A 24729-nucleotide genomic window follows, 5' to 3' on the forward strand; every position below is an offset into this window, starting at 1 on the left:
TTCTTAAGAACTTATTCTCATTTATTAATTTATAAAGAAAAGCATGCTCTTTCAAGTGGTGCAACCCGTTTTTCAAAATATCTTTTAGTTTTGAAGATATTAATTCTTAAACATAATGAAAAATGTTAGTAACTTTTACGTTATTTTGGATAACTTTAAAAATCTCTGAAAAATCGAATTCTTAAGAATTTTTCTCAAAATTTGTTGTTTTATAAAAAAAAGCATGCTCCTTCAAGTGGTGCAACCCGCTTTTGAAAATATCATTTAATTTTAAAGATATTAATTCTTAAACATGATGAAAAACGTTCGTAACTTTTACGTTATTTTGGATAAATTTCAAAATCCCTGAAAAATTGAATTCTTACGAATTTGTTCTCAAAGTTTATTGATTTATAAAGAGAGGCATGCTCTTTTAAGTGGTGCAACCTGTTCTTTAAAATATCATTTACATATCATATCATTATGATTAAAAACACAGTCGATATGATTTTTTGAAAATTATGTGTTATCTTTGATTTATAGTTTAACAATTTCTTCTTTAATAATTTTTTCCTCGAAATTTCCATAATATTATCTAATATTTTTTATATCACATCATAATCTAGAATCCTTAAGGTTCACTTTAACATACATATCATATCATTATCATTAAAAACACGGCCAATATGATTTTTTGAAACTTGGTGTTATTTTTGATTTATAGTTTAACAATTTCTTCTCTAATAGTTTTTTCTTGGAAATTTCAATAATATTATCAAATAGTTTTTATATCACTTCATAATCTAGAATCTCTAAGCTTCAATTTAACGTACGTATTATATATTATTATAATTCTTAAAAATACGGCTGATTTGATCTTTTGAGAATAAAAAAAAATAACGGCAATGAAATAACTGCAGAAAAAAAAACTTGAAATACAATGAGCACAAAACAGTTGCTGACTTTTTAGCAGACTATACAGGAGGGTGTTCCGTGTCTTCCGCATGTATAATGTATAATATGTATTACCTGCCCTAGAAATCTGTCAGCGGTTTTTTGAATCATCCTGTATAGTCTGCTAAAAAAATTTTTTAACGTTACTTTTCTCATTTATTTTTCTTTAATTTCTTTAATTATTTCCTAATACTCCCTTTGTTAAAGGGGTTTTTCGCTTATTACTTAACTTTTATTATTTTTCTTCAGATTCCACACTTTTTAACGATGCCATTCGTGATTTATTTTTCATCCTCATATTGTTCATCCATCAGATAGCAAAATGCTTTACCTTTACATAATTTCCAGTCTACATCCTTTATAGCTTCATTGACTGTAAGTATTTTTTGAAAATTTGTCTCACTTTTCATTTTTCCTCGTGGTTAGTTTTCTTTTACGTACAGAAAGAAACGTTATTCAATTTAATTGTTTTCTGCCTCTAAATTTAAATAAATCTATTACAAAAATTTAATCTAATTGATATTTGATTGGGTAACCCGAAACTAGTACGACTATATCTAAATAAATGCAAGTTAGAAGTTAATGTATGGTTTTTATTTAAAATATAATGGTTGTTATAATCCCGTTTATAATGCATATTGACTCTGAATTATATCCGGATCCCGAAAAATTCATTCACGAAAGGTTTTTCCCAGAAAATTTGAACCCAAATAGATATAGTTACGCACCTTTTAATCATGGTGTTCGGAATTGTATTGGAAAATACAATTCAGCTCTGGCAAAGTTGTTTCTTAATTATGAATTTGTGGACGTCCACCATAAACTTTGTTTATCCGTGGAGGTTACTTTGCAATCGAAAAGTGGGGTTCGAGCTAGAATACGCAAAAGAAACGCCATAAAATAGAACAATTAAGTTATTATTATGTAATAGTAGTATTGTTTAAAACAAAAGAGTTGCGACCCTATGTTTATATAAAAAACTTGTGTTATTTGGCTGGTACTACATCTTAGTAATAATTAAGTTTATTGCTACAAACTCAGCATTACATTCCACAAACAATTAAATTTTAACAATACTACAATTACATATATCACATTACAATACAATACATTTTATTTCCTATCCCACCCTTCCCCATCTCCTCCCCGCATCTCCCTACGCTGCCTTGTCGCCACCACCTCCCTCATCCATTCTCTTCCCTCTGCCCTCTCCCCCAGCACCTGCTTCCAGCCGATCACCTCCTCTCTTAGCTCGTCACACTCCCTCAGTAGGTGCTCCAACGACTCCCACTCCCCCCCACATACCCTACAACCCCTCTCATCATCTCTCATCCAATACCTATTCGCTCTCTCCTCATTGCCGCATCTGAATCTTGCCACCATCCTCTTCCCCTCCTCATCCCCCTCCACCGACAGGTACTTCGGCAATCCCTCCGTTATTATTTCCTCGTACTTAGGGTTGTACCTGCTCTCCCTTATCTGCCCCCTTCTTTCTTGCTTCTGTACATCTCTATCCCTGCTCTCCAGCTCTTTCCACATCTCAATCCCTTCCCTCCTTCTATCATCTACCGCTTTCACTGAGTACCCCACCCTTCTGAAATATTCCTCCCTCCCTCGTTGCCCGTAACCCCCTTTCCCTGCCTTAATCTCTTTCCAGCACTCCCCCAAAATTTTACATTGAGACCTCCCTTCAACCCTCTCCTCAAAACGTACCGCCCTTTTACCCGCCTCCACTCTTAACTTATCAACCTTCACCTCTTCTCTGACTATGTACTCCGGCGTCTCTTTTGCCAACCCCAAAACCCATCTCCAATACCTATCCTGTACGCCTTCCAACAGCCCTTGTTCTTGGGCTTATTATCGCCGTCCTCCATCCAATCGGAAACCCTTCCCCTTCCCAAACTTTGTTCAGCGCTTCCAACAACTTTCCCCTCACTTCTCCCGTTGCCTCCAGCCATGCCTCATTCTCGACACCGTCCTCCCCTGGAGCCTTCCCCCTCTTTAGTCCCCCCAACGCCGCCTCCATTTGTTCCCCGGCCATCTCCTCTCCTCTCCGTCCCCCTGTATCTACCTCCTCTACCCGCCTCTCCTCTTCCCCCTCCAGCAGACCCTTGAAGTAATCTCTCCACTCCGTCATTTGTATTTCACTGGTAATTTCCTGTCGTACCTTCCTTATTTTGTTTATATATTTCCAAACTTCACCCTCTTGTCTCACCCTTCTAATCTCTTCCGCCTCCCTCTCCCTCAATTCATTCTTTTTTCTTTTGCATATCTCTTTATATCCCCTCAATGCTTCCCTATATTCTTCCACCCCCGCCAACCCTCTCCGCCACTGTCTCAACTTCCTTCTCGCCTCTCTCTTCGCCCCCATGCACTCACCATCCCACCATTCGTTCCTGCCTAGCTTTGCACTGCCCCCTCGTACGTACTCTTTCTTCGATATCGCTTCCCCCACCACCCGCGCCAGCTCGTCCAGCCCCCTAGACATCTCCACTCTCCGTCGCCACCCTTCCAACTTTTCCCTAAAGTGTTCTATCCCTCTTTCCGACCAGTCAGCCCTTATACTTTTTCTTTCCCGATTCAAACTCTCTCTCCCCCACGCGCCCCTTAGTACCAATTCCAGCGGTTGGTGATTCGATTCTACTGATTCTCCCACCCTGAAGCTTTCCACCCTATCCTACATCTCTTGGTCCACCACCACGTAATCAATTACCGACGCCCCCCTTGCCCCTGTATATGTGTACTCCCCTTCTTCTCCCTCCTCCTTATTGCCGTTCAGTATCTCCCATCCGTTCTTCTCCACCCACTGCAACAATTCTCTTCCTTCCCCATTCTGCACCTTATCCTTCGACCCTCGCCCCCTCTCCTCTCCCCATGTCCCCAGCCTTCCTCCCCCTTCCCCCACTCTCGCGTTGAAGTCTCCTCCCATTATTATATACCCCTCCTTCCCTTCTCCCACCATCCCTTCCCATTGATTCTTTGTCTCCTTCATAAATCTGCTGTACACCGTGACTATTTGCACCTTTTCCCTTCCCAGCCTGATCTCCCTCTTCACCATCCCTTTTTTTCTCCACTCCGCCTCCATCTCGCTTTCTTCCACCCTCCCCCTGGTGATTCCAGTTATAATTCCACCACTCGCCCTCCCCTTCTTGCTCCTCCTTTCTGCATGGAAGCAGTCCCATCTGCACCCCCCTGGCATTTTCCCCTTTATCCTCTCCCACCCCGCTTCGTCTACCCATGTCTCCGCCAAACAGATCACGTCAAAGCCCTTCAAATATTCCCAGAACTGCGTTCCTTTATTCGTTACACCTGCCACATTCCAAAACACCACTTTCGTCCGGCCCCTGTCTCCCACCAACTCGCTCGTATCCTTTGCCATTCCTCTTTCCCCCCCTTCACCTAGTTTTTTGGTAAATTCCCCCGGACCTTTTCCATTACCACACCCTCTCCTTCATAATCAGTCATCCTGTCCCTTCTCTCCAACTCCCTCACCCTCTGTGGACACTCCTTGCTCCCAGCTTCATGATCCCCCTTCATCCCTACCTCCCTGCAGTTTGCACATGCCGGGTCCTGTCCCTTCTGTTTGCACTCTCTATATTCATGTCCCTCAGTCGCACAATGTCCGCACCTCTTTCCATTCTTGCATCTACCTTGCACATGCCCATATCTTTGGCATCTATAACACCTAGTCAGCCCCCTGTAATCCTCTACTCCGCATGATCTCAGCCCCAGATACACCCTCCCTCTCCTCAACAGCCCAACCCTCAGCCTCGCCGTCACTTCCATCACATAATTTACCAGATCCCTCCCCCTTTCGCCCCGTTTTGAACTTAATCTTCGCCCCTTTCAAAAACTCCTCATACCCCATCCCCAAGCTTTCCCCTTCAAAGTTCTTCTCCCACATCTGCCTCATTATCTTTTTCTCCTCCATTTCCCTTGGCACACCAAATACCACAATCTTCGGGTCTAGCTTCCTCGTCTCCCTTATAGACCACCCTGCCCTCTTCCCCATCTCCTCCTTTATCAGGTCTACGTCCCTCTTGGACTCCCCCTCTACCAACACCCTATTTCCCTTCGTTCCCCACACCGCATTTACCCTTAGATCCCCCTCTTTTCCCTTTAATCCTTCCATCACCTCCGCCTTCAAATCCCTTCCCTCACCGTCTTCCTTCCCTTCCCCTCTCTGATCTTCAATAACTATCACCCTTCCTTTAGCACGTCTTCTATCTTTCCCTACAACCCCCGCGTAGTTTCTGCCCAACAACCCCCCTTCCTCATATCTTTCCTTCCCGGTAATCAAGTTTTTCATCTCCTCCATCCTTTTCCCCATTTCCGTCTCCAACCGCCCCCACATTTCTCTCATTCTCTCCCCCTCTCCCATCCTGTCCCTCTCTCTCTCCTCCAGCTCTCTGTTCTTAATTTCCAAATTCAAAACCAAGTCCTCCATTCTCGCGAATGCCCCTAATACCTCTTGTATAACTCCTTTCTGGTTGTCCGTCAACCCCTCCATCAAGGTCTTCTCCAGCCTCCTCCTCTCCTCCCTCGCCATCTCCCATCCTCCACAGTGTTCTCCTCCCTCGCCTTTCTCTTTCCGTCCCCCTTTTCTCCATCTTAGTAAAGTTTTCTGATTAAAAATTGAACCACCCTGTATAAATCAACATTTTTGAGGTTATTTTAATAATCATCGATGCAATCAAATTTAGCATTATACAATATTTGATTATAATTGTTTTACAAATAATTTTGATTAATAAATTTTTTTGTAATAACAAAAATGTTATTTCCCTGTGAATAGTACGGTGCTCAATTAACTATGATTATAAAAATTTTTGTCTCAACGAGATTATTTTTAAATTGCACTTAATTATGGTCAATTGTAATTTTTTGTATTAAAGTTCACACCTGTCCGAACCTATATAAGTATCTATACCAAAATTACGCCTGATAACCACATTCAGATTTGCAATGCTTTTTGTGGAGTTTGTAGCTGTGATAATTGTTGCGATTTTTTCGCTAACGTTATGGTGGTATTTTACATTTTATAAATACAAAAAGTACTTGAAAATGTTTCCTACCCCGACCCAATTGCCCCTTTTAGGGATCACCTACAAGATGCGAAATACTGTTGGTAAGTATCGAAAAGAAGAAAAATAATCGTTTTTTTAATTATTAATTTTTAAGGTATTTATAACGCTCTACAATCATATATTAAAGAAATGGGGAGAAATATCTTTGCTATGATGGGACCATTCCCAACTCTCCTTACATCCGATCCTAAAATATTTTCAGTCGTATTAGGATCCTCAAAACACATAAATAAACCCTTCGTGTTCAGTGCAGCATTCAGCAAGATGGCACCAAATTCACTCGCTATAGTAAACGGTACCAAACATCATTTTAAAGCTTCGCAAATTAATTTTTCAATTCCAGGGGACGAATGGCGACGCCAAAGAAAACTTTTAAATCCATCTCTTGACTATAAAAATGTAATGGACAATAACAAAATTTTTAATAAGCATTCAGAAAATTTAATTAACAAGTTAAAAGTGGAAATAAACAATGAATCGGTTGAGGTTGGACACATTCTGGAGGATTTTACTTTTGAACAGTCTTTCGGTTCGTTTATTTATTTATTTTCACTTTTTATTGTTTCAAATGAAATTAAATGTGTTTTCACAGAAACGTTGTTTGGCGATACCGAATTTGAACTTGATAAGATGGTCATGGGAAAATGTATTAAGTTGTTGATGAATATAGGTGCGAAAAAAGTTGTTTCACCACTTAGCTACTTTCCTATAATACAAATATTCACGAAAATTTATTGGCTGGAAAGGAACACACTAAAAATTTTTCACAAAATCGTCAAGGAATTAATTGAAAAAAAGCGGAAAGAATTTAACAGCGGTGTAAAAATTGAAAGGAGACCAATATACATAGATATTTTATTTAGTACTAATTGCACGGATGAATTTATTGAGGACCAAGTAACTGTTGGGATTGGAGTTGTAAGAATGTTTGTTATGAAATTTAAAATTCGTTATACAGTGCATTTCAAAAGTAACGGATAAATTCGATAAAATTATTATAAACAATTTATGAAAATATCGCTGAAAAGATTTAAATTTTTTGGTGTATATTTTAATTTTTTTCCGACATTTTTAAACGAGTTATGACGTCATCGAAGTTTTTTTAAATGGAACACCCCATTTTTTATATCGGAACTTGAAAGAGAATTTTTTTCTGAATTATGTGCAATAAAGATTAATATCGGTTACATAAGAAAATTTTCGAGAAAATTAATTTAAATTTTCATTATTTCCCATATTCATTTGATATAAAAAATACTAGTAGCCGTGCGTAACCATGGCAAGCAAATGTTTTGATTAAAAATTTCCAAATGTCAAAATCCGATTTGAAACAGTGTATTGTGCGTTAATGAGATTATTTTGAATAGTATTGTGGAGTTTCTTGTGTTAATTGTTGTTATTTGTTGCTATTTGTTGCTATTCATCGCTGCTATTCATTCGTTGTTACTTTTTTGTTATTATTTGATCTTATTGTTTATCTATTATTGGTTATTTTTTATTTATTGACTGCAAATTTAAGTACATCTAGAAGCACGCACAATATCAAGATCACCCCTACAAAGTACACTTGGTGCATGAGCTTTCCGATGACGATTTTGATCGACGCGTGCAATTCTGCGAAACAAATCCGGAATTTATTAAAAACATTCTATTCTCCGATGAAGCAACATTTTGTTTAAACGGCACCGTCCATAAGCAAAGCTGCCGTTATTGGGCAGTAGAAAATCCCCATTGGAGGTGAATGTGTGGGCTGGAATAGTGGAGAATAGAATTATTGGACCGTATTTCTTTAACGGAACAGTAGGCGGCAAAGTTTACTTGCAATTTTTGCAAATGCAGAAGATCCAAATTCACTACATACCAGAATTTGGCTACAGCAAGATGGCGCGCCTCCTCATTATGCTCTAGTTGTACGAGAATACCTCAACCAATCGGTGGATTGGCAGACGCGGACATATTGAATGGCCCTTTAGATTATTTTCTTTGGGGTTATTTAAAATCTAAAGTTTATTTTAATAAGCCTGATAATCCAGAAGATCTGAAGCAAAAAATTAGAGAAGAAATTCAATTAATCGGCCCGGATATGATTCAAAACGTTCAAGAAGCATTTTCCCGATTAAGATATTGTCTTGCCGCTAACGGGCGTTAGATAATTCAAAACGTAGTTAAGATAATAATAATGAACATTTATAATTGTTCATTAGTTGAGCTCGCAACATACTGGATTCCTTTGGCTACCTATCCTTTCTTCTCCCCAAAATATCCCTCAACATCCCCCTTTTTTTCTCCCTTAAGCTTCACCATAGCCACCCCCCCCCCCTTCCTTTGAATTGTGTTTTTTAAATCGTATTTTCTACATATTATTTATTACTTTTTGACATTTGAAAATTTATTGATAACCGCAAACTTCAGGATATAAGTTTGACCTTGACAATCACGTTCCAGACAACCATTTTATCAAACGATTCATCGCATCCGCCCATAATTACACTTTTATTTTTAATTTTCTTAAGTTTTTAACCACGAACAAATGTTTAATATTGATACCAGGCCTTTTTTCAAATCATGACGCGTTCCTGAAGATGACTCTATGTTGAGTCGAAACCGGTAGAACATAAATGTAACAATTATCCATTAAAAAAAAGTGCAACTCTTTATTTTATTTTGATACGAATGATGGAAACAAATAATAATTACACCAATATTTATAATTGTAACAGGATCAAAACAATTGGTTGCCATGGTTACGCACTGCTACTGCTATTTTCTATATCAAATGAATGAGAAATAATAAAACTTTAAATTAATTTTTCTCGGAAATTTTCTTATGTAACCGATATTAATATTTATAGTACATAATTCAGAAAAAAAGTCTCTTTCAAATTCCGATATAAAAAATGGGGTGTTCCATTAAAAAAAAATTTCGATGACGTCATAACTCGTTTAAAAATGGCGGAAAAAATTTAAAATATACACCAAAAAATTTTAATCTATAGACCCGTTTCAGCGATCTTTTCATAAATTGTTCGTAATGATTTTATCGAATTTATCCGTTACTTTTGAAACGCACTGTATATAATTAATTTATATTTTAGGCCGTAGACACGACTACAGTAACATTATCGTTTATGCTTTACCACTTAGCAAAATTCCCCGAAATACAAGTATAATAAATATTATTAATTTAAATCAATCATTTTAAACTATTTAATCAAATTTATAGCAAAAAGCATTCGAGGAAGTTCACTCAATCCTGGGCGAAGACATCCACCAAACAATAACGAACCAACAAATAATGCAGATGAAATATTTGGATTTAGTTATCAAAGAATCGATGAGATTAAATACGACTGCTCCTGTATTTTTACGAACCCTTGAAGAAGATGTACCTTTCGAAAAAACCACGTTACCCAAAGGATTAATGGCTTTTATGATCCCGTTTATGATGCATGTTGACCCTGAATTATATCCGGATCCTGAAAAATTTATTCCCGAACGGTTTCTCCCGGAAAATTTGAACCCAAATAGATATAGTTACGCACCTTTTAATCTTGGTGTTCGGAATTGTATTGGAAAATTGTACGCAATGGTTTCGATGAAAATTGCGTTAGCTAAAATGTTGCTTAATTACGAATTTGTGGACGTTCACCATAAACTTTGTTTATCCGTGGAGGTTACTTTGCAATCAAAAACTGGGATTCGAGTTGGAATACGTAAAAGGAATTACGTGGAAAAGAACGAATAATGAATTATATTTTTAAATTTTATTTTCTTTCTTAATGGTATGTTTCGCTTTAAAACGTGTAATAAACTTAGTAACAATTTCTACATTGTAAATAATAGCCGTTATTACTACAACACACACGAATTAAAAATTTTATAAAGGAAATAAAAAAGGACAGTATTAAAACATCGAGGAAATTGATCAATTGTCAATTAAAATAATTATTTTGAATTTATTGACTAACAGATTTGTAGTGATAAAACATACCTAGTTCACAGGGAAATTAAAATTGTTATTTTAAAAAAATTTATAGATAAAAATATAATTCTGATCAAATTATCTGAATGACTGACGTTCCCAAACTTCAGGGGTGATTCTTTAGCAAAATTTAAGGGTACTGTCTTATATGAACTATGAGCGACTTCGACTCCCTTGGGGAGCTTCGCCCCTTCAAAAATTGGGAACAAGTTTAGCGCATAATAGAGCACGTTTCTAGCTTATTTGTACTTTCAATATTTCCTCCTAAGTTACGAAATATAACTTTTTTGTCTCTCTGATATACTTGAAAAATTTAATAATTTCTAAAAAAAATTAATTAAGCAAACACTAACTGTTAAGCTGTAGGGTTGTTAATCGAAAGTTGGAATGAATTTTCAATGAAAAAATTCTTATAAAGCTTTGCAATTTTTTTCAGAAATATTTTTGACGTTCGAGAATGCAAAAGAATCTCGCTGTCGCGTATCAAACAACATTTTTTCGAAAACGACGTGTTCTAAAGTTTATAAATTAATTCATTTAATATAAGTACGAAGGCTTTCAAGACCGGTGTTAATTAAACTAAAACTGAAACTAACACTAGCACTATCACTAGAACTAACACTAGACCTAGAACTAGAAACTTTCAGGTTAAGCCGTGCGCTTTTTGAAAAAATGTTTGACGTTTCGGATGCCATGTTGCAACCTTCTTCAGAAACAAGTTCGAAGTTCTTTCTTTATGTTTATTAATTCCTAGTTCTAGGTCTAGTATTAGTTCTAGTTTTAGTTTAATTAATTCATTTAATATTATGTCAAAAACTTAACGTCACATCGACAAAACCTCACATATTAAACAAATCTACCATTATAAATTTAATGAAATGATAAAAAGTTTATTGATTTATAGAGAAAAGTATGCTCTTTTAACTGGTACAACCCGTTTTTAACAATATCATTTCATTTTAAAGATATTAATTCTTAAATGTGATGAAAAATAGTAGTAACTTTTACGTTATTTTGGATAAATTTAAAAATCTCTAAAAAATCGAATTCTTAAGAGTTTGTTCTCAAAGTTTATTGATTTATAAAGAAAAGTATGCTCTTTTAAGTAGTGCAACCCGTTTTTGAAAACATCATTTAATTTTAAAGATATTAATTCTTAAACATGATGAAAAATGTTAGTAATTTTTGCGTTATTTTGGATAACTTTAAAAATCTCTAAAAAATCGAATTCTTAAGAGTTTGTTCTCAAAGTTTATTGATTTATAAAGAAAAGTATGCTCTTTTAAGTAGTGCAACCCGTTTTTGAAAACATCATTTAATTTTAAAGATATTAATTCTTAAACATGATGAAAAATGTTAGTAATTTTTGCGTTATTTTGGATAACTTTAAAACTCTCTAAAAAATCGAATTCTTAAGAGTTTGTTTTCAAAGTTTGTTGATTTATAAAGAAAAGCATGTTCTTTTAGGTGGTGCAACCCGTTTTTGAAAACATCATTTAATTTTAAAGATATTAATTCTTAAACATGATGAAAAATGTTAGTAATTTTAGCGTTATTTTGGATAACTTTAAAACTCTCTAAAAAATCGAATTCTTAAGAGTTTGTTTTCAAAGTTTATTGATTTATAAAGAAAAGTATGCTCTTTTAAGTAGTGCAACCCGTTTTTGAAAACATCATTTAATTTTAAAGATATTAATTCTTAAACATGATGAAAAATGTTAGTAACTTTTCCGTTATTTTGGATAAATTTAAAAATTTGGTAAAATCCATGTTGCAAGATATAATCGAAATAAAATTCAATAAAACAAAAAACTTCTTTCTTGCTCTTTATTATAATATCCTCGGTACCAGTTTCGGCTTTATTAATTAGCCATCATCAGCCGAATCTACATATTTTGAAAATCACATTAAAATATTTTTATAAATAAAATTAATAACAGTTAATCTTACGGTCAAATATTCTTGCACTTATCGAAATTTGAAATCATGATCACATTAGTTGGGTAAATTTGTTAAAAAAAAAAGTCACTTTCGGCAAGGTAAAATACATAAAATAAGATATTAAAACATATTGTCAATCAAAATTGACAATATGATATTGATTATTACATTTTTAACAATATATATATTTTTTTTTTATATTTACAATTTTCCCCTTAATACATTCTAATATATATTATTAGTATATTATTTTCACCCTCTACCCTCTTCCTCCATTTCCATACCCTCGGCCCAATCCTCCCCTCATCCACCTCTTTGTCTCCTCACCCCCACAACCATTCTCATCCATTGTTTCCCCTGTCTCCCCTCTCCTAAGATCTGCCCTCGGTCCAACTCCTCCTCCCTCAACTCACTGCACCCATTCAACATATGTTCCAACGTTTCCCATTCCTGCCTGCATAGCCTACACCACCTCTCCTCATCGGCCATCCAATATCTGTTAGCTTTCTCCTCGTTTCCACAACGGAACCTAGCCACCAACTTCTTCCCTTCCTCATCTCCTTCCCATAACAAGTATCTAGGCAGCCCCTCCGTAATTATGTCCCTGTACCTTTCGTTATACCTCCCCTCTTTTATTTGTGTCCTTCTTTCCTGTCTCTGCACATCTCGGTCCCTATCTCTCAACTCCCTCCACATCTCCCTACCCACCCTTCGTCTACTATTTATCTCAGTTACCGAGTAGCCCGCTCGTCTATAATAGTTGTCTCTGTCTCCTTTCCCATATCTGATCTTTCCCTCTCTAATTTCCCTCCAACACTCCCCCAAGATCTCGCAGTTTGGCCTCCCTTCTATTCTTTCTTCATATTTTACTGCTCTCCTGCCCGCCTCCACTCTGACCTTATACACCTTTACCTCTTCCCTCACTATATACCCCGTTGTTTCTCTCGCCACCCCAAGCACCCGTCTCCAGTATCTAGCTTGCACGTCCTCCAGCATTGCCTGCTCTCTCCATCCCCATACCTCTGCTCCATACATCATCACACTGCTAACCAGACCTTCAAACATAATCTTCCTCGCTGCCACATTTCTTCCAAAGACTCTCTTCCCCCAACCCCATACTTGTTCCATCACCTTATTCGCCTTTTTTGCCATAGCTATCACATGCGACCCCTCCCTGTTGTCCTCCCTGAACACATACCCCAAGTAAGTATACTCCCTAACCTCCTCGATCTCTTTTCCCTCCCATCTCCAGTTTTCTGTTCTTTTTCTCCCCCCCTTACAAAACTTCATCATCTTTGTCTTCCCCACATTCACTTCCAGCCCATTCCCCCTAAAATATCTTTCCAATGTCTTTATCATATCTTTCATCTCCGCCGCTTCTCTCGCCATGACCACGATGTCATCCGCGTATGCTAACATATGCATCTTTCTACCTCCCACCACCAACCCTCCCATTTGCCCCTTCCCCAATCTATCCTCCAGGTCCGCCGTATACAGTGCAAACAGACTTGGGCTCAGCGGACATCCCTGCCTCAGTCCCTTCGTCGTCCAAAACACGTCGCTCAGCTTATCTCCCACTTTTATTCTAGCCATAGTCTCCATGTATATTTCCTTCACTCTCGCAATTAGGTGTTCCGTGATCCCCCTCTTCCCCATCTCCTCCTACAAATCCGCCTTAAAATCTATAAACAGGACGTACAATTTCCCTCCCTTCTTATCCAGCTCTCTATCTGCCAGATGCTTCAACACGTACACGTTCTCGATTGCTCCCTTTCCCTTCCGAAAGCCTGCCTGCTCATCCGGCAAAATTTCCCCCAACTGCATCTCCTCCTCCAATCTTCCCAGCAGTATCTTCATGTATACCTTGTATGCCGAGTCTAGTAGGTTAATTCCTCTGTAATCTTTTTATATACTGGGCAAATTACCCCCACTTTCCATCCCTCCGGAATCCCACCCCCTCTCCATACGCTATTCATCCCCTCCAACAACTTCACTCTCACCACCCTTGATGCTTCCAACCATGCCTCGTTCTGGATGCCATCTTCCCCTGGCGCCTTTCCCTTCTTCAATCCCCTAAGCACTGCTTCCATCTCCTCTTCTGCTATCTCCTCTCCCCCATCTCCCTCATAGCCTCCCAAACCCGTTAGCCTCGTTTCAACCCCTCCCAATAATCCCATAAACTAACTCTTCCATTCTGTCATGTGTATTTCGCTGGTTATCCTCTCCCTACCCTTCTTTCTCTTTTTCAGATACCTCCAGACCTCCCCTTCCCTTGTTATCCCTCTAATCTCTGCCGCCTCCTTCTCCCTCAGTTCTGTTTTCTTTCTCCTGCATAACTCTCTGTATCCTCTCGTGGCCTCCCTATATCTATCCACCCCTATCTTCCCCCGTCTCCATTGCCTCAACCTCCTTCTCGCCTCCCTCTTCGCCTTCTTGCACTCGCCATCATACACTCTCTTTTCAGTGTTGCCTCCCGCACTACCTGGATAAGTTCTTCCAAACCATTGATCTCTTGTATCTTCTGTTGCCAAGTGTCGAGGTTTCCCCTGTAGAATGCTACCCCTTCTTCCGACCAGTCTGTCCTGAATACATTTTTAACAATAGTAATTACAAAATAACTGATGGGCTACTCATGGGTATGCCTTTATCTGGTTTATTGTCGGACATTTTCTTTAACCACTTTGAAACTAATTTTATAATTAACGAGGTTAACCCTTTTGGTAAACATATTTTCAAATGGTTGAGATATGTCGATGATATATTTTGTGTTTGGTGGGGGTAATATGGAAGAATTGGACCAGTTTCATAAATACCTTAATGAGTTACACAGTAATCTTAAATTCACTGTTGAACTGGAAAATAATAAAACTCTAAATTTCCTAGATCTTAAATTGAATAATTTCGAAAACAAGATTGAGTTTGATATTTATAGAAAACCAACAGCCATTACCACAGTTATTCCCTACGATGCAAATCACCCTTGATCTCAAAAACTGGGTAGTTTTAGATTTTTCATAAATAGAGCTTTTAAATACCCGTTATCCGAATGTAATACAACAAAAGAATTAAACTATATTTTTAACGTCGCCAAACTTCATGATTTTAGCTTATCTATCATTAAAAACTTAATACGTAAAATTAATATTACTTTGGATGCGCTTTATGTCAAAACACCTAATTCTAAAATATTCAAGTCAATACCTTTTAGTCCCTTGGCTTTATCTACCAAAAATGTCCTTTCTTTTTACAACATTGCTCTGTCCTTTTCTAATAATTCTTCGCTTAACAATTTAATCTCTAATTACCAATTTAATGATCAAAATAGTGAAGAGTTAAGTGGGATATATCGTGACAATAGTTTCAATTGCAAATCTGTATACAGGCTGTCCCGTTAAGCGTACGGAGCGGCAGTATCTCTAGAACGGGAAGACCTAGAGGTTTGGGAAAAAAATCCTTATAAGCAAAGTGACCAAGAGAAATAGCTGGAAATTATTTTGAAGTGCGTAATTCGACCGCTAGGGGGCGTAACTGCCATTGAGAAACATAAAGTTCCCGCTATCTCACAAACTTAGACGATGAGCTATAACTTTGACAACATCATTTAATAGCTTGGATAATACCGCATCGCTTTTGTTTTGCGATATTTCTCATATCTGTCATAATAAGGGAGGGGGAGGCCAATGCGTTTTCAAATGTTTACATTTTAATATCTTCTAGACCATTCAACCGATTTGAATATTTTCGGTGTTGTTTGAAAAAGCATTTTATGCTCTTTTTAAAGATATTTTCAGTAAGACCATCTGCTTTAAAACAAATGAGCTAGAGGACGTTATCAGCAGCGATTACATATTTTTGTGATTTTTGAAGAAAAGTTAAATGGAACGATACCATTTACTTCACAGACCCATAGTCACCTTAAAATTTGCTAAATTTTAGTGAAAACCGCATCTCGATATCGCCACCTGTTCTCGAGTTATAGAAGAAAATGTTAAAAACTCGAGTGCCATCAATCGGATCCAGTTACCTCATCGACAAAAACAAATCACATAACCATGGTAACTGTAAACATGTCGTTTACTAACGCAGAAGCGTATGATAGAGCGTATGATGAGTTATTTTCAATGTTTCGAACACGATGCAACTGCATGGCAAAAATGTGCAATGCAATTACGACAAAGAAAGACATTTTTCTCTAGAAGTGTTTTTAAGATTACGGAAAACTGGCAACGTGTCACATTGGTGCGCAATGCATGGAGTTCCCACATAATCTGGAAATTCCGAAAACAATTGTCCACAAGATTCCTCAAGAGAATAATATCTCCACCACGTTGTTTTACATCAGGTCTTAACAGATACCGATTATGATAACAGACTGAACTATTACCATTGAATAAAATCGAAAATTTTTGTTACAACTGGTTTATTTTTAAGTTTAAGTTCAACCTGACATGTTTCGGTCAAATGACCATCATCGGAGGTCTACAAGTAATAACATATATTAGAAAAGTACATAGAGAACTAAATATATTAATTGAGGTTATGTTGCCAAAAACATTGAAATTATTCAACAATATTACCATTGACTTTTAAATATGATTTGGGCAAATCCAAACCTTTTATCACAAAAGCTATGGATACATGAAGCATCTGTCCACAAGTTGATGTAAACTTGCATAATATGCATTCTTGGTTCGAGCAAAACCCACATTGCTTTCACCCCTTTATCTATTGGGTAGACTAAACGACCTGACTTTTCAAGAAAAACCAATTACCAGGGAAAATATGACAAAACACTAAATACCAGTAGAAACGTGTCCAGGGCCGAGACTTAAGCAGCGCTTTTTTTTCGTCGAAACTAGATTAAATAAATGCATCGAGGTTTATGGAAGGCATTTCGCACATTACTGAGTTATTTTTGCCAAAAATTTAAGTTATTCTAAGTGTTTTGGTTTATTTTGTTTTATTATCATTGTTAATGTTTCATTGATCCGTTGGCTTTTCAACACGCCTCAAAAGTAGTTTTGAAGCAGTTCTAAGCTTGGATAAAGTGTGAAGGAAGGTTCTAGATAATAAAATTTGTATTCTCTCTTATTTGTTTCTTAAGGTAACTTGATCCGATTAAGATATACGAATTTTTAACATTTTCTTTTATAATTCGAGAATGGATGGAGATATCGAGATGCGGTTTTCACTAATATTTAGCAAATTTTATGGTGATTAACTGTCTGTGAAGTAAATAGTACCGTTCCATTTAACTTTTTTTCAAAAATCACAAAAATATGTAACCGCTGCAGGTAACGCCCTCTAGCTTATTTGTTTTAAACCAAGCGGTCTTACTGAAAATATCTTTTAAAAAAGCATAAAATGCTCTTTCAAACAAGACCAAAAATATTCAAATCGGTTGAATGGTCCAGAAGATATTAAAATGTAAACATTTGAAAACGCATTGGCCTCCCCCTCCCTTATTATGACAGATATGAGAAATATCGCAAAACAAAAGCGATGCGGTATTATCCAAGCTACTAAATGATGTTGTCAACGTTATGGCGCATCGTCTAACTTTCTGAGATAGCGGGAATTTTATGTTTCTCTATGGCAGTTACGCCCCCTAGCGGTCGAATTAAGAACTGCAAAATAATTTCCAGCTATTTCTCTTGCCCACTTTGCTTATAAGGATTTTTCCCCCAAACCTCTAGGCCTTACCGTTGTTGAGATACAGCCGCTCCGTACGCTTAACGGGACAACCTGTATATAGGTCAGACGGGACGTAAACTGGGCAATAGATTAACAGAGCATAAGTATAAAAGTACCTCCAAAATAAATAAACATATGATTGAAACGGGACACAAAATTAATTTTGAGAACGTAAAATTATTATATAAATGTGAGAAAGGTTTCAAGATGGACCTCGGAGACTTTTGAATTAACCAAAAATGCTAAAAACAGAGTATACGATTTTGAATGATCAGTTAGACCTAAAAATTTATACCACTCTTTAATGTGCTTACTAAAATTTAAATTCGAATTCTTCATTTCCCGTATCATGATGTTTGTTATTTAAGTTTTTAATGCGCAGAATCCATTTTTCATTCACGTCTTCTTCGTGGTTGATTGATGTCGCGCATTGAGGTCTTATATATAATCTAGAGTGCGTATGCTGTTGTCCCCACCACGCCAAAAATGAAGCCCAAAAGGTCGCCATGTTGGATGTACCAATTTAGCGGGAAATTCGAAATTCTTATATATACTTATGCAAGAATTTACATTATTATAAACTGGAAAGACAGAAAATAATAACCAAAATAAAACATTAATTTTTTATTGATAAATAATTAATTATATAATATTTTAACAGAACTTAATAATTTTTAACATAAACTAAGAAGAAAATATTACCTTTTGCTTATAGATAATTGTTAGTTTATTTTAAAAGAACTAAACATTCCTTAATAATAAATTTTACTTGAACTTCAATTGTTAATTTCAAATCAAGTAACCAGAAACATTTTATGGACTGTTGTAAATAATCTTCCAACCTACCAAATTATAAAAATATATGTGAAACAAGAAGAATTCGAAAACCTACAACAAAAATAAAACTTTAATAAGAATAACAACATAAAAAATAAAAGAATATTAAAAAATATTATTACTGATTATGAAATAATAATAATTTGTTAAATTTATTTCTGAGAGGACGACCTTTTGCATTTAAATTAAAACATTTATTAATGTAATGTAATCTTATTCTAATATATACTGCAGCAATTTCCTTTATCAATTGAATTATATGTTGTGAGGGCAAGTCTTGATCTAATACATGAAATTTTAAATTGTGAAAAACGGATGAATATACATCTGAAAAAACAATATTTGTTAAATGTATGAGTACATGTTCGTCTCCTGGGGGTGTATCTCGATTTTGACTTATTTTTTGGCAAAGTTTTTCAGCACTTTTGCACACTGTTAATGTGTCCAAGCTGGGATATACCAGTTTTCCGTTACATTTAAAGGAAATAAATGAAAAATCAGGTAAATTTTTGTTCTTTTCTTCTATTAATGCAGATCGACATTCAAGGCATCGAATTTTCTCGGTTAATTTTCGTGCAACAAAACCTCCAATGTACGCAACAACATTGTCTACATATTGAGACAAATGTGCGAAGTTTGGCATATCCTGGTCTAGAGAGAAATCATCAAATAATTTATATTTTTTAATAAAGTTATAAGAAGATATTTGTAAATTGTATATTGGTCTACAAGACGAAATATTTAAAATCGATGTTGAGTCTGCTTTCACGTTACTATTGCTATGTACTAATTGATGATGGATTAACAACCGTTTGTAAGCCGCAGCAAATTGTTTGGCTGTTGGGTTGTTGTTATAACCTCCTTTACCTCGAATTGCAGAAAAAAACAATTCAAGATGGTCTTGACTAAACTTATATGTGAGGAAATAGCTAAAAAAAAAATATTATTATATGGTAATTAGATATTGACAGCAGTTACTTTATAGCCGGATTTTCGCAGATGATGTAAGTTTCAAACAGACCAAACAGGCTGTTAATTAATATCATATACCCTACAAAAGGCGTTTTACGTCGGGAATGAATTAGTAATTGCCCTGAACTTAATTTCAAATTGCTTAAATATTGTAAAGCTTCCTCTAAAAATGTTCTCCATAAACCAGCATTTTCTTTTCTTATTGAAGCTTTATAGTTCCTGGCAAATGGTGATCTTGAATTAAATGTATCAAATAATCTAGAACAATAATGTTATTAAAGGTACTGGAAAAGAAACAAAAAATTTGTTACAAACCTATCGCATATTCTAATAAATTTTGTTGTTGCGGAAGAATTTTTAAATGGATCTAATTGTAGATGAATATTGCAGTAATCTATCGCATCTGCAACGCTTGACGACAGAGTTTGTACAGCCAATCGGACTTTCATTGGTTGTTTATCCCAGTCCATATGGGCTTTGCTAAGTTTATTAGCGAAGTGAAGCGGTTCTTTTCTTTGAAAATTGTACAACGCCTCTATGTACGCAACATTTATTTCCTGTAAGAAATGGTTTTTGAGAAACTGGAATAAAGAATAATTTTGTACGAAAATATACCTGTCCATCTGGATCAATAAACACACGTTGTTGGAAAAATGCGTTTCGTATTAATTTTATTAAATGACAATTGTCGGGCATGAAATAAATATTCTCATTTTCAACATTAAGACGACTTTGAATGGCGTTTGTATTAAAAGAAACCCCAAGAGCTTCTGCTGTTTTTATGTTAGTAACAGGTGAATCACAGGTGAGGGATATTACTTTTACTCCTGTTTGACAAACAAAATCTATTACAATTTTCGTAATATTTGCTTTTTCTTCCGCATTTAATGTGTTTATTAAAAAATATGCTACAGGTATCTTCCAACTTGCATTCACCGCCACTGCCATGTACACTAGCACATTGGTAGCTGCAGGTTTATCATCTTGATTACTAGTTTGTGCACCAAAGGTGCCAAAATCAACAAAACCTACGTTTTTCTTTCCATCAAAATCGATATGCTTTCTTATAGACATTTCATCAAACATAAGGGAAACAAAAATTTTTTTGTCATCAGAAGCTACATACTGCAGCGCTTTTAGGCCGTCACTACACAGTCCTGGCTCTCCATTCACGTGAACATACCAGTTTCGGAGTGTTGAGGCATGAGGCAGCGCTTTAAGAAAAGTATTCCGCACATACTCGTAAGCCTTAGATGACAAAAAATTAAGCGTTAATGCAAATGTCCTTAAATCCGCATCAAACTTTTTTTTAATAGTATAATCATTATTTTTTTGCAAGGCACATCTAGAAAGAAGACTATCTAAAACATCTACAAAATATGAAATTATACAAGAACATTTTAATAGAAAAATAGAACAAGTCACCTGAAAAGGAATGTTCTAAAATATTTTCTGTTATTGACGAAATTTTACCAGTTTGTTTCAAATTATTTAATAGTGCTTTGCCATTACAGACTTTCTTTTTCTGATGTCTCAAATTTTGCTGAAGCAAATGAATTTTTTTCTTGTAAAAAACAATTTTTTTTCTTAACATCTGTACTTCGTTATATAATTTTTCATCATTAATGCAGTAGGTATGGTCTAAAGCGACTCTTCGCCTTTTTTCTGAAATCTAAATCGTGCACTTGTGACTATGTGGTTATTGCGTGTAGATCTAAATAACTTTCTTACATCAGGTTCGTTATCGAATGACAGCTTAAGATTCCGCTTTAATTGGAATCTGTTACTTTTAACCCTAGAACTTTTAGGTGTATGCCAATTGCCCTATATAATAACAAGTTATTGAAGATGTGTGAAACATATTAGATTATGCTCAACATGCTGCAGAATATACTTACACAAATGTACATATATTCACATAAATATAGGTTAAAAATAATTGATCTACTTACGTTCAAGCTAAAGCATTGCTAAGTACTTATTTAACTACCTACCTAATGTATATTAATCACATTAAAATACCTACACACTTTATTGTCAAGTGTTCTTGATTGTAAATTAAAATTTATTCTTTTTTGAAGTAAACTAAAATAAATTCTTAAAATAAATAACATAAAATATATTCTTGTTGGATTAGATTTCAAGGTGTATTCAAACAAATCTTCACTAACCTGTATTTTTGTCGGTACACAACCTAATTTCACTCGAACATTAGGCCCCGACTTGTCCAAACTCTCATTATTAAAATGATCACTACAAATAAAAATAGTTTTTACAGTGCGCTTTACATTCCCTTCCAAAACTTCTATCCACTTTCTCTTCAAAATCGCATCGTCTGGAATTCTAAATAAATAAAAACAGAATTGTGAACAGAATTATTTACAAGGTTATTTACATTCCGAAAGTAGCAACTTACTGGTGAAACGTAATATTTTTGTTTTTATACGAATTTTTACAAGTGATAACACTACATGTTCGTCCCATGCTTGCTAAAATTTGTCCTAGAAAACACAATAACACAAACCAAACACAACACTGGAAAACCTGGAAAATAGCGACGTATCCAAATACGAAACCGTATACGAAACTACAAAAGTGACGTTTATGAGAATTTTGAGGTTATAATGGGTTATAATTCTAGGGACAAGAGAGATTTGAAACTATAGCTAAGTTCAGGTCGGTACATCCAACATGTCCGACTTTCTGATTACCCCCACCACCACCACATACGCACTCTAGATTATATATAAGACCTCAATGATGTCGCGTCGTAAATTATAATGTAGTTGTTTATTTGTAGTCATCCGGATTTTTAATATGTTATTAATTTTATTAGTTCATGTAAGTTTTATAATGTTCCCTTTTAGTGTTTTTTTCAACGATATTTTTTATTTTATTTTTATTTCAGAAACGTTGTCAAAAATTCTCTTCTTATTTTATGTATTTTACCTTGCCGAAAGTGACTTTTCTTTTAACAAATTTACCATTGAGGTCTTATATATAATCTAGAGTGCGTATGTGGTGGTGGTGGGGGTAATCAGAAAGTCGGACATGTTGGATGTACCGACCTGAACTTAGCTATAGTTTCAAATCTCTCTTGTCCCTAGAATTATAACCCATTATAACCTCAAAATTCTCATAAACGTCACTTTTGTAGTTTCGTATACGGTTTCGTATTTGGATACGTCGCTATTTTCCAGGTTTTCCAGTGTTGTGTTTGGTTTGTGTTATTGTGTTTTCTAGGACAAATTTTAGCAAGCATGGGACGAACATGTAGTGTTATCACTTGTAAAAATTCGTATAAAAACAAAAATATTACGTTTCACCAGTAAGTTGCTACTTTCGGAATGTAAATAACCTTGTAAATAATTCTGTTCACAATTCTGTTTTTATTTATTTAGAATTCCAGACGATGCGATTTTGAAGAGAAAGTGGATAGAAGTTTTGGAAGGGAATGTAAAGCGCACTGTAAAAACTATTTTTATTTGTAGTGATCATTTTAATAATGAGAGTTTGGACAAGTCGGGGCCTAATGTTCGAGTGAAATTAGGTTGTGTACCGACAAAAATACAGGTTAGTGAAGATTTGTTTGAATACACCTTGAAATCTAATCCAACAAGAATATATTTTATGTTATTTATTTTAAGAATTTATTTTAGTTTACTTCAAAAAAGAATAAATTTTAATTTACAATCAAGAACACTTGACAATAAAGTGTGTAGGTATTTTAATGTGATTAATATACATTAGGTAGGTAGTTAAATAAGTACTTAGCAATGCTTTAGCTTGAACGTAAGTAGATCAATTATTTTTAACCTATATTTATGTGAATATATGTACATTTGTGTAAGTATATTCTGCAGCATGTTGAGCATAATCTAATATGTTTCACACATCTTCAATAACTTGTTATTATATAGGGCAATTGGCATACACCTAAAAGTTCTAGGGTTAAAAGTAACAGATTCCAATTAAAGCGGAATCTTAAGCTGTCATTCGATAACGAACCTGATGTAAGAAAGTTATTTAGATCTACACGCAATAACCACATAGTCACAAGTGCACGATTTAGATTTCAGAAAAAAGGCGAAGAGTCGCTTTAGACCATACCTACTGCATTAATGATGAAAAATTATATAACGAAGTACAGATGTTAAGAAAAAAAATTGTTTTTTACAAGAAAAAAATTCATTTGCTTCAGCAAAATTTGAGACATCAGAAAAAGAAAGTCTGTAATGGCAAAGCACTATTAAATAATTTGAAACAAACTGGTAAAATTTCGTCAATAACAGAAAATATTTTAGAACATTCCTTTTCAGGTGACTTGTTCTATTTTTCTATTAAAATGTTCTTGTATAATTTCATATTTTGTAGATGTTTTAGATAGTCTTCTTTCTAGATGTGCCTTGCAAAAAAATAATGATTATACTATTAAAAAAAAGTTTGATGCGGATTTAAGGACATTTGCATTAACGCTTAATTTTTTGTCATCTAAGGCTTACGAGTATGTGCGGAATACTTTTCTTAAAGCGCTGCCTCATGCCTCAACACTCCGAAACTGGTATGTTCACGTGAATGGAGAGCCAGGACTGTGTAGTGACGGCCTAAAAGCGCTGCAGTATGTAGCTTCTGATGACAAAAAAATTTTTGTTTCCCTTATGTTTGATGAAATGTCTATAAGAAAGCATATCGATTTTGATGGAAAGAAAAACGTAGGTTTTGTTGATTTTGGCACCTTTGGTGCACAAACTAGTAATCAAGATGATAAACCTGCAGCTACCAATGTGCTAGTGTACATGGCAGTGGCGGTGAATGCAAGTTGGAAGATACCTGTAGCATATTTTTTAATAAACACATTAAATGCGGAAGAAAAAGCAAATATTACGAAAATTGTAATAGATTTTGTTTGTCAAACAGGAGTAAAAGTAATATCCCTCACCTGTGATTCACCTGTTACTAACATAAAAACAGCAGAAGCTCTTGGGGTTTCTTTTAATACAAACGCCATTCAAAGTCGTCTTAATGTTGAAAATGAGAATATTTATTTCATGCCCGACAATTGTCATTTAATAAAATTAATACGAAACGCATTTTTCCAACAACGTGTGTTTATTGATCCAGATGGACAGGTATATTTTCGTACAAAATTATTCTTTATTCCAGTTTCTCAAAAACCATTTCTTACAGGAAATAAATGTTGCGTACATAGAGGCGTTGTACAATTTTCAAAGAAAAGAACCGCTTCACTTCGCTAATAAACTTAGCAAAGCCCATATGGACTGG

At 35.3% G+C, this 24729-nt stretch overlaps 3 protein-coding genes across 3 annotated transcripts; 1 reads left to right on the forward strand and 2 right to left on the reverse strand.

The window, feature by feature from the left end:
- Positions 1-2749: 2749 nt before the first annotated feature.
- Positions 2750-3421, reverse strand: LOC139432410 (uncharacterized). Its single transcript, XM_071200932.1, has one exon. The coding sequence runs from the start codon at positions 3419-3421 to the stop codon at positions 2750-2752; it is 672 nt and encodes a 223-aa protein (XP_071057033.1).
- Positions 3422-3773: 352 nt separating this feature from the next.
- On the reverse strand, positions 3774-4172 carry LOC139432411 (protein qua-1-like). The gene has a single exon (XM_071200933.1). The coding sequence runs from the start codon at positions 4170-4172 to the stop codon at positions 3774-3776; it is 399 nt and encodes a 132-aa protein (XP_071057034.1).
- A 1736-nt stretch (positions 4173-5908) lies between these two features.
- LOC111421502 (cytochrome P450 4d10-like) lies at positions 5909-10847 on the forward strand. Its single transcript, XM_071200909.1, has 6 exons — positions 5909-6061; positions 6115-6315; positions 6364-6549; positions 6613-6938; positions 9116-9184; positions 9244-10847. The coding sequence occupies exons 1-6, from the start codon at positions 5998-6000 to the stop codon at positions 9763-9765; spliced, it is 1368 nt and encodes a 455-aa protein (XP_071057010.1). The 5' UTR covers positions 5909-5997; the 3' UTR covers positions 9766-10847.
- The last annotated feature ends 13882 nt before the right edge of the window (positions 10848-24729 follow it).

This window comes from Onthophagus taurus, unplaced genomic scaffold (genome assembly GCF_036711975.1).
Source record: "Onthophagus taurus isolate NC unplaced genomic scaffold, IU_Otau_3.0 ScKx7SY_15, whole genome shotgun sequence".
Classification (NCBI taxonomy): domain Eukaryota; kingdom Metazoa; phylum Arthropoda; class Insecta; order Coleoptera; family Scarabaeidae; genus Onthophagus; species Onthophagus taurus.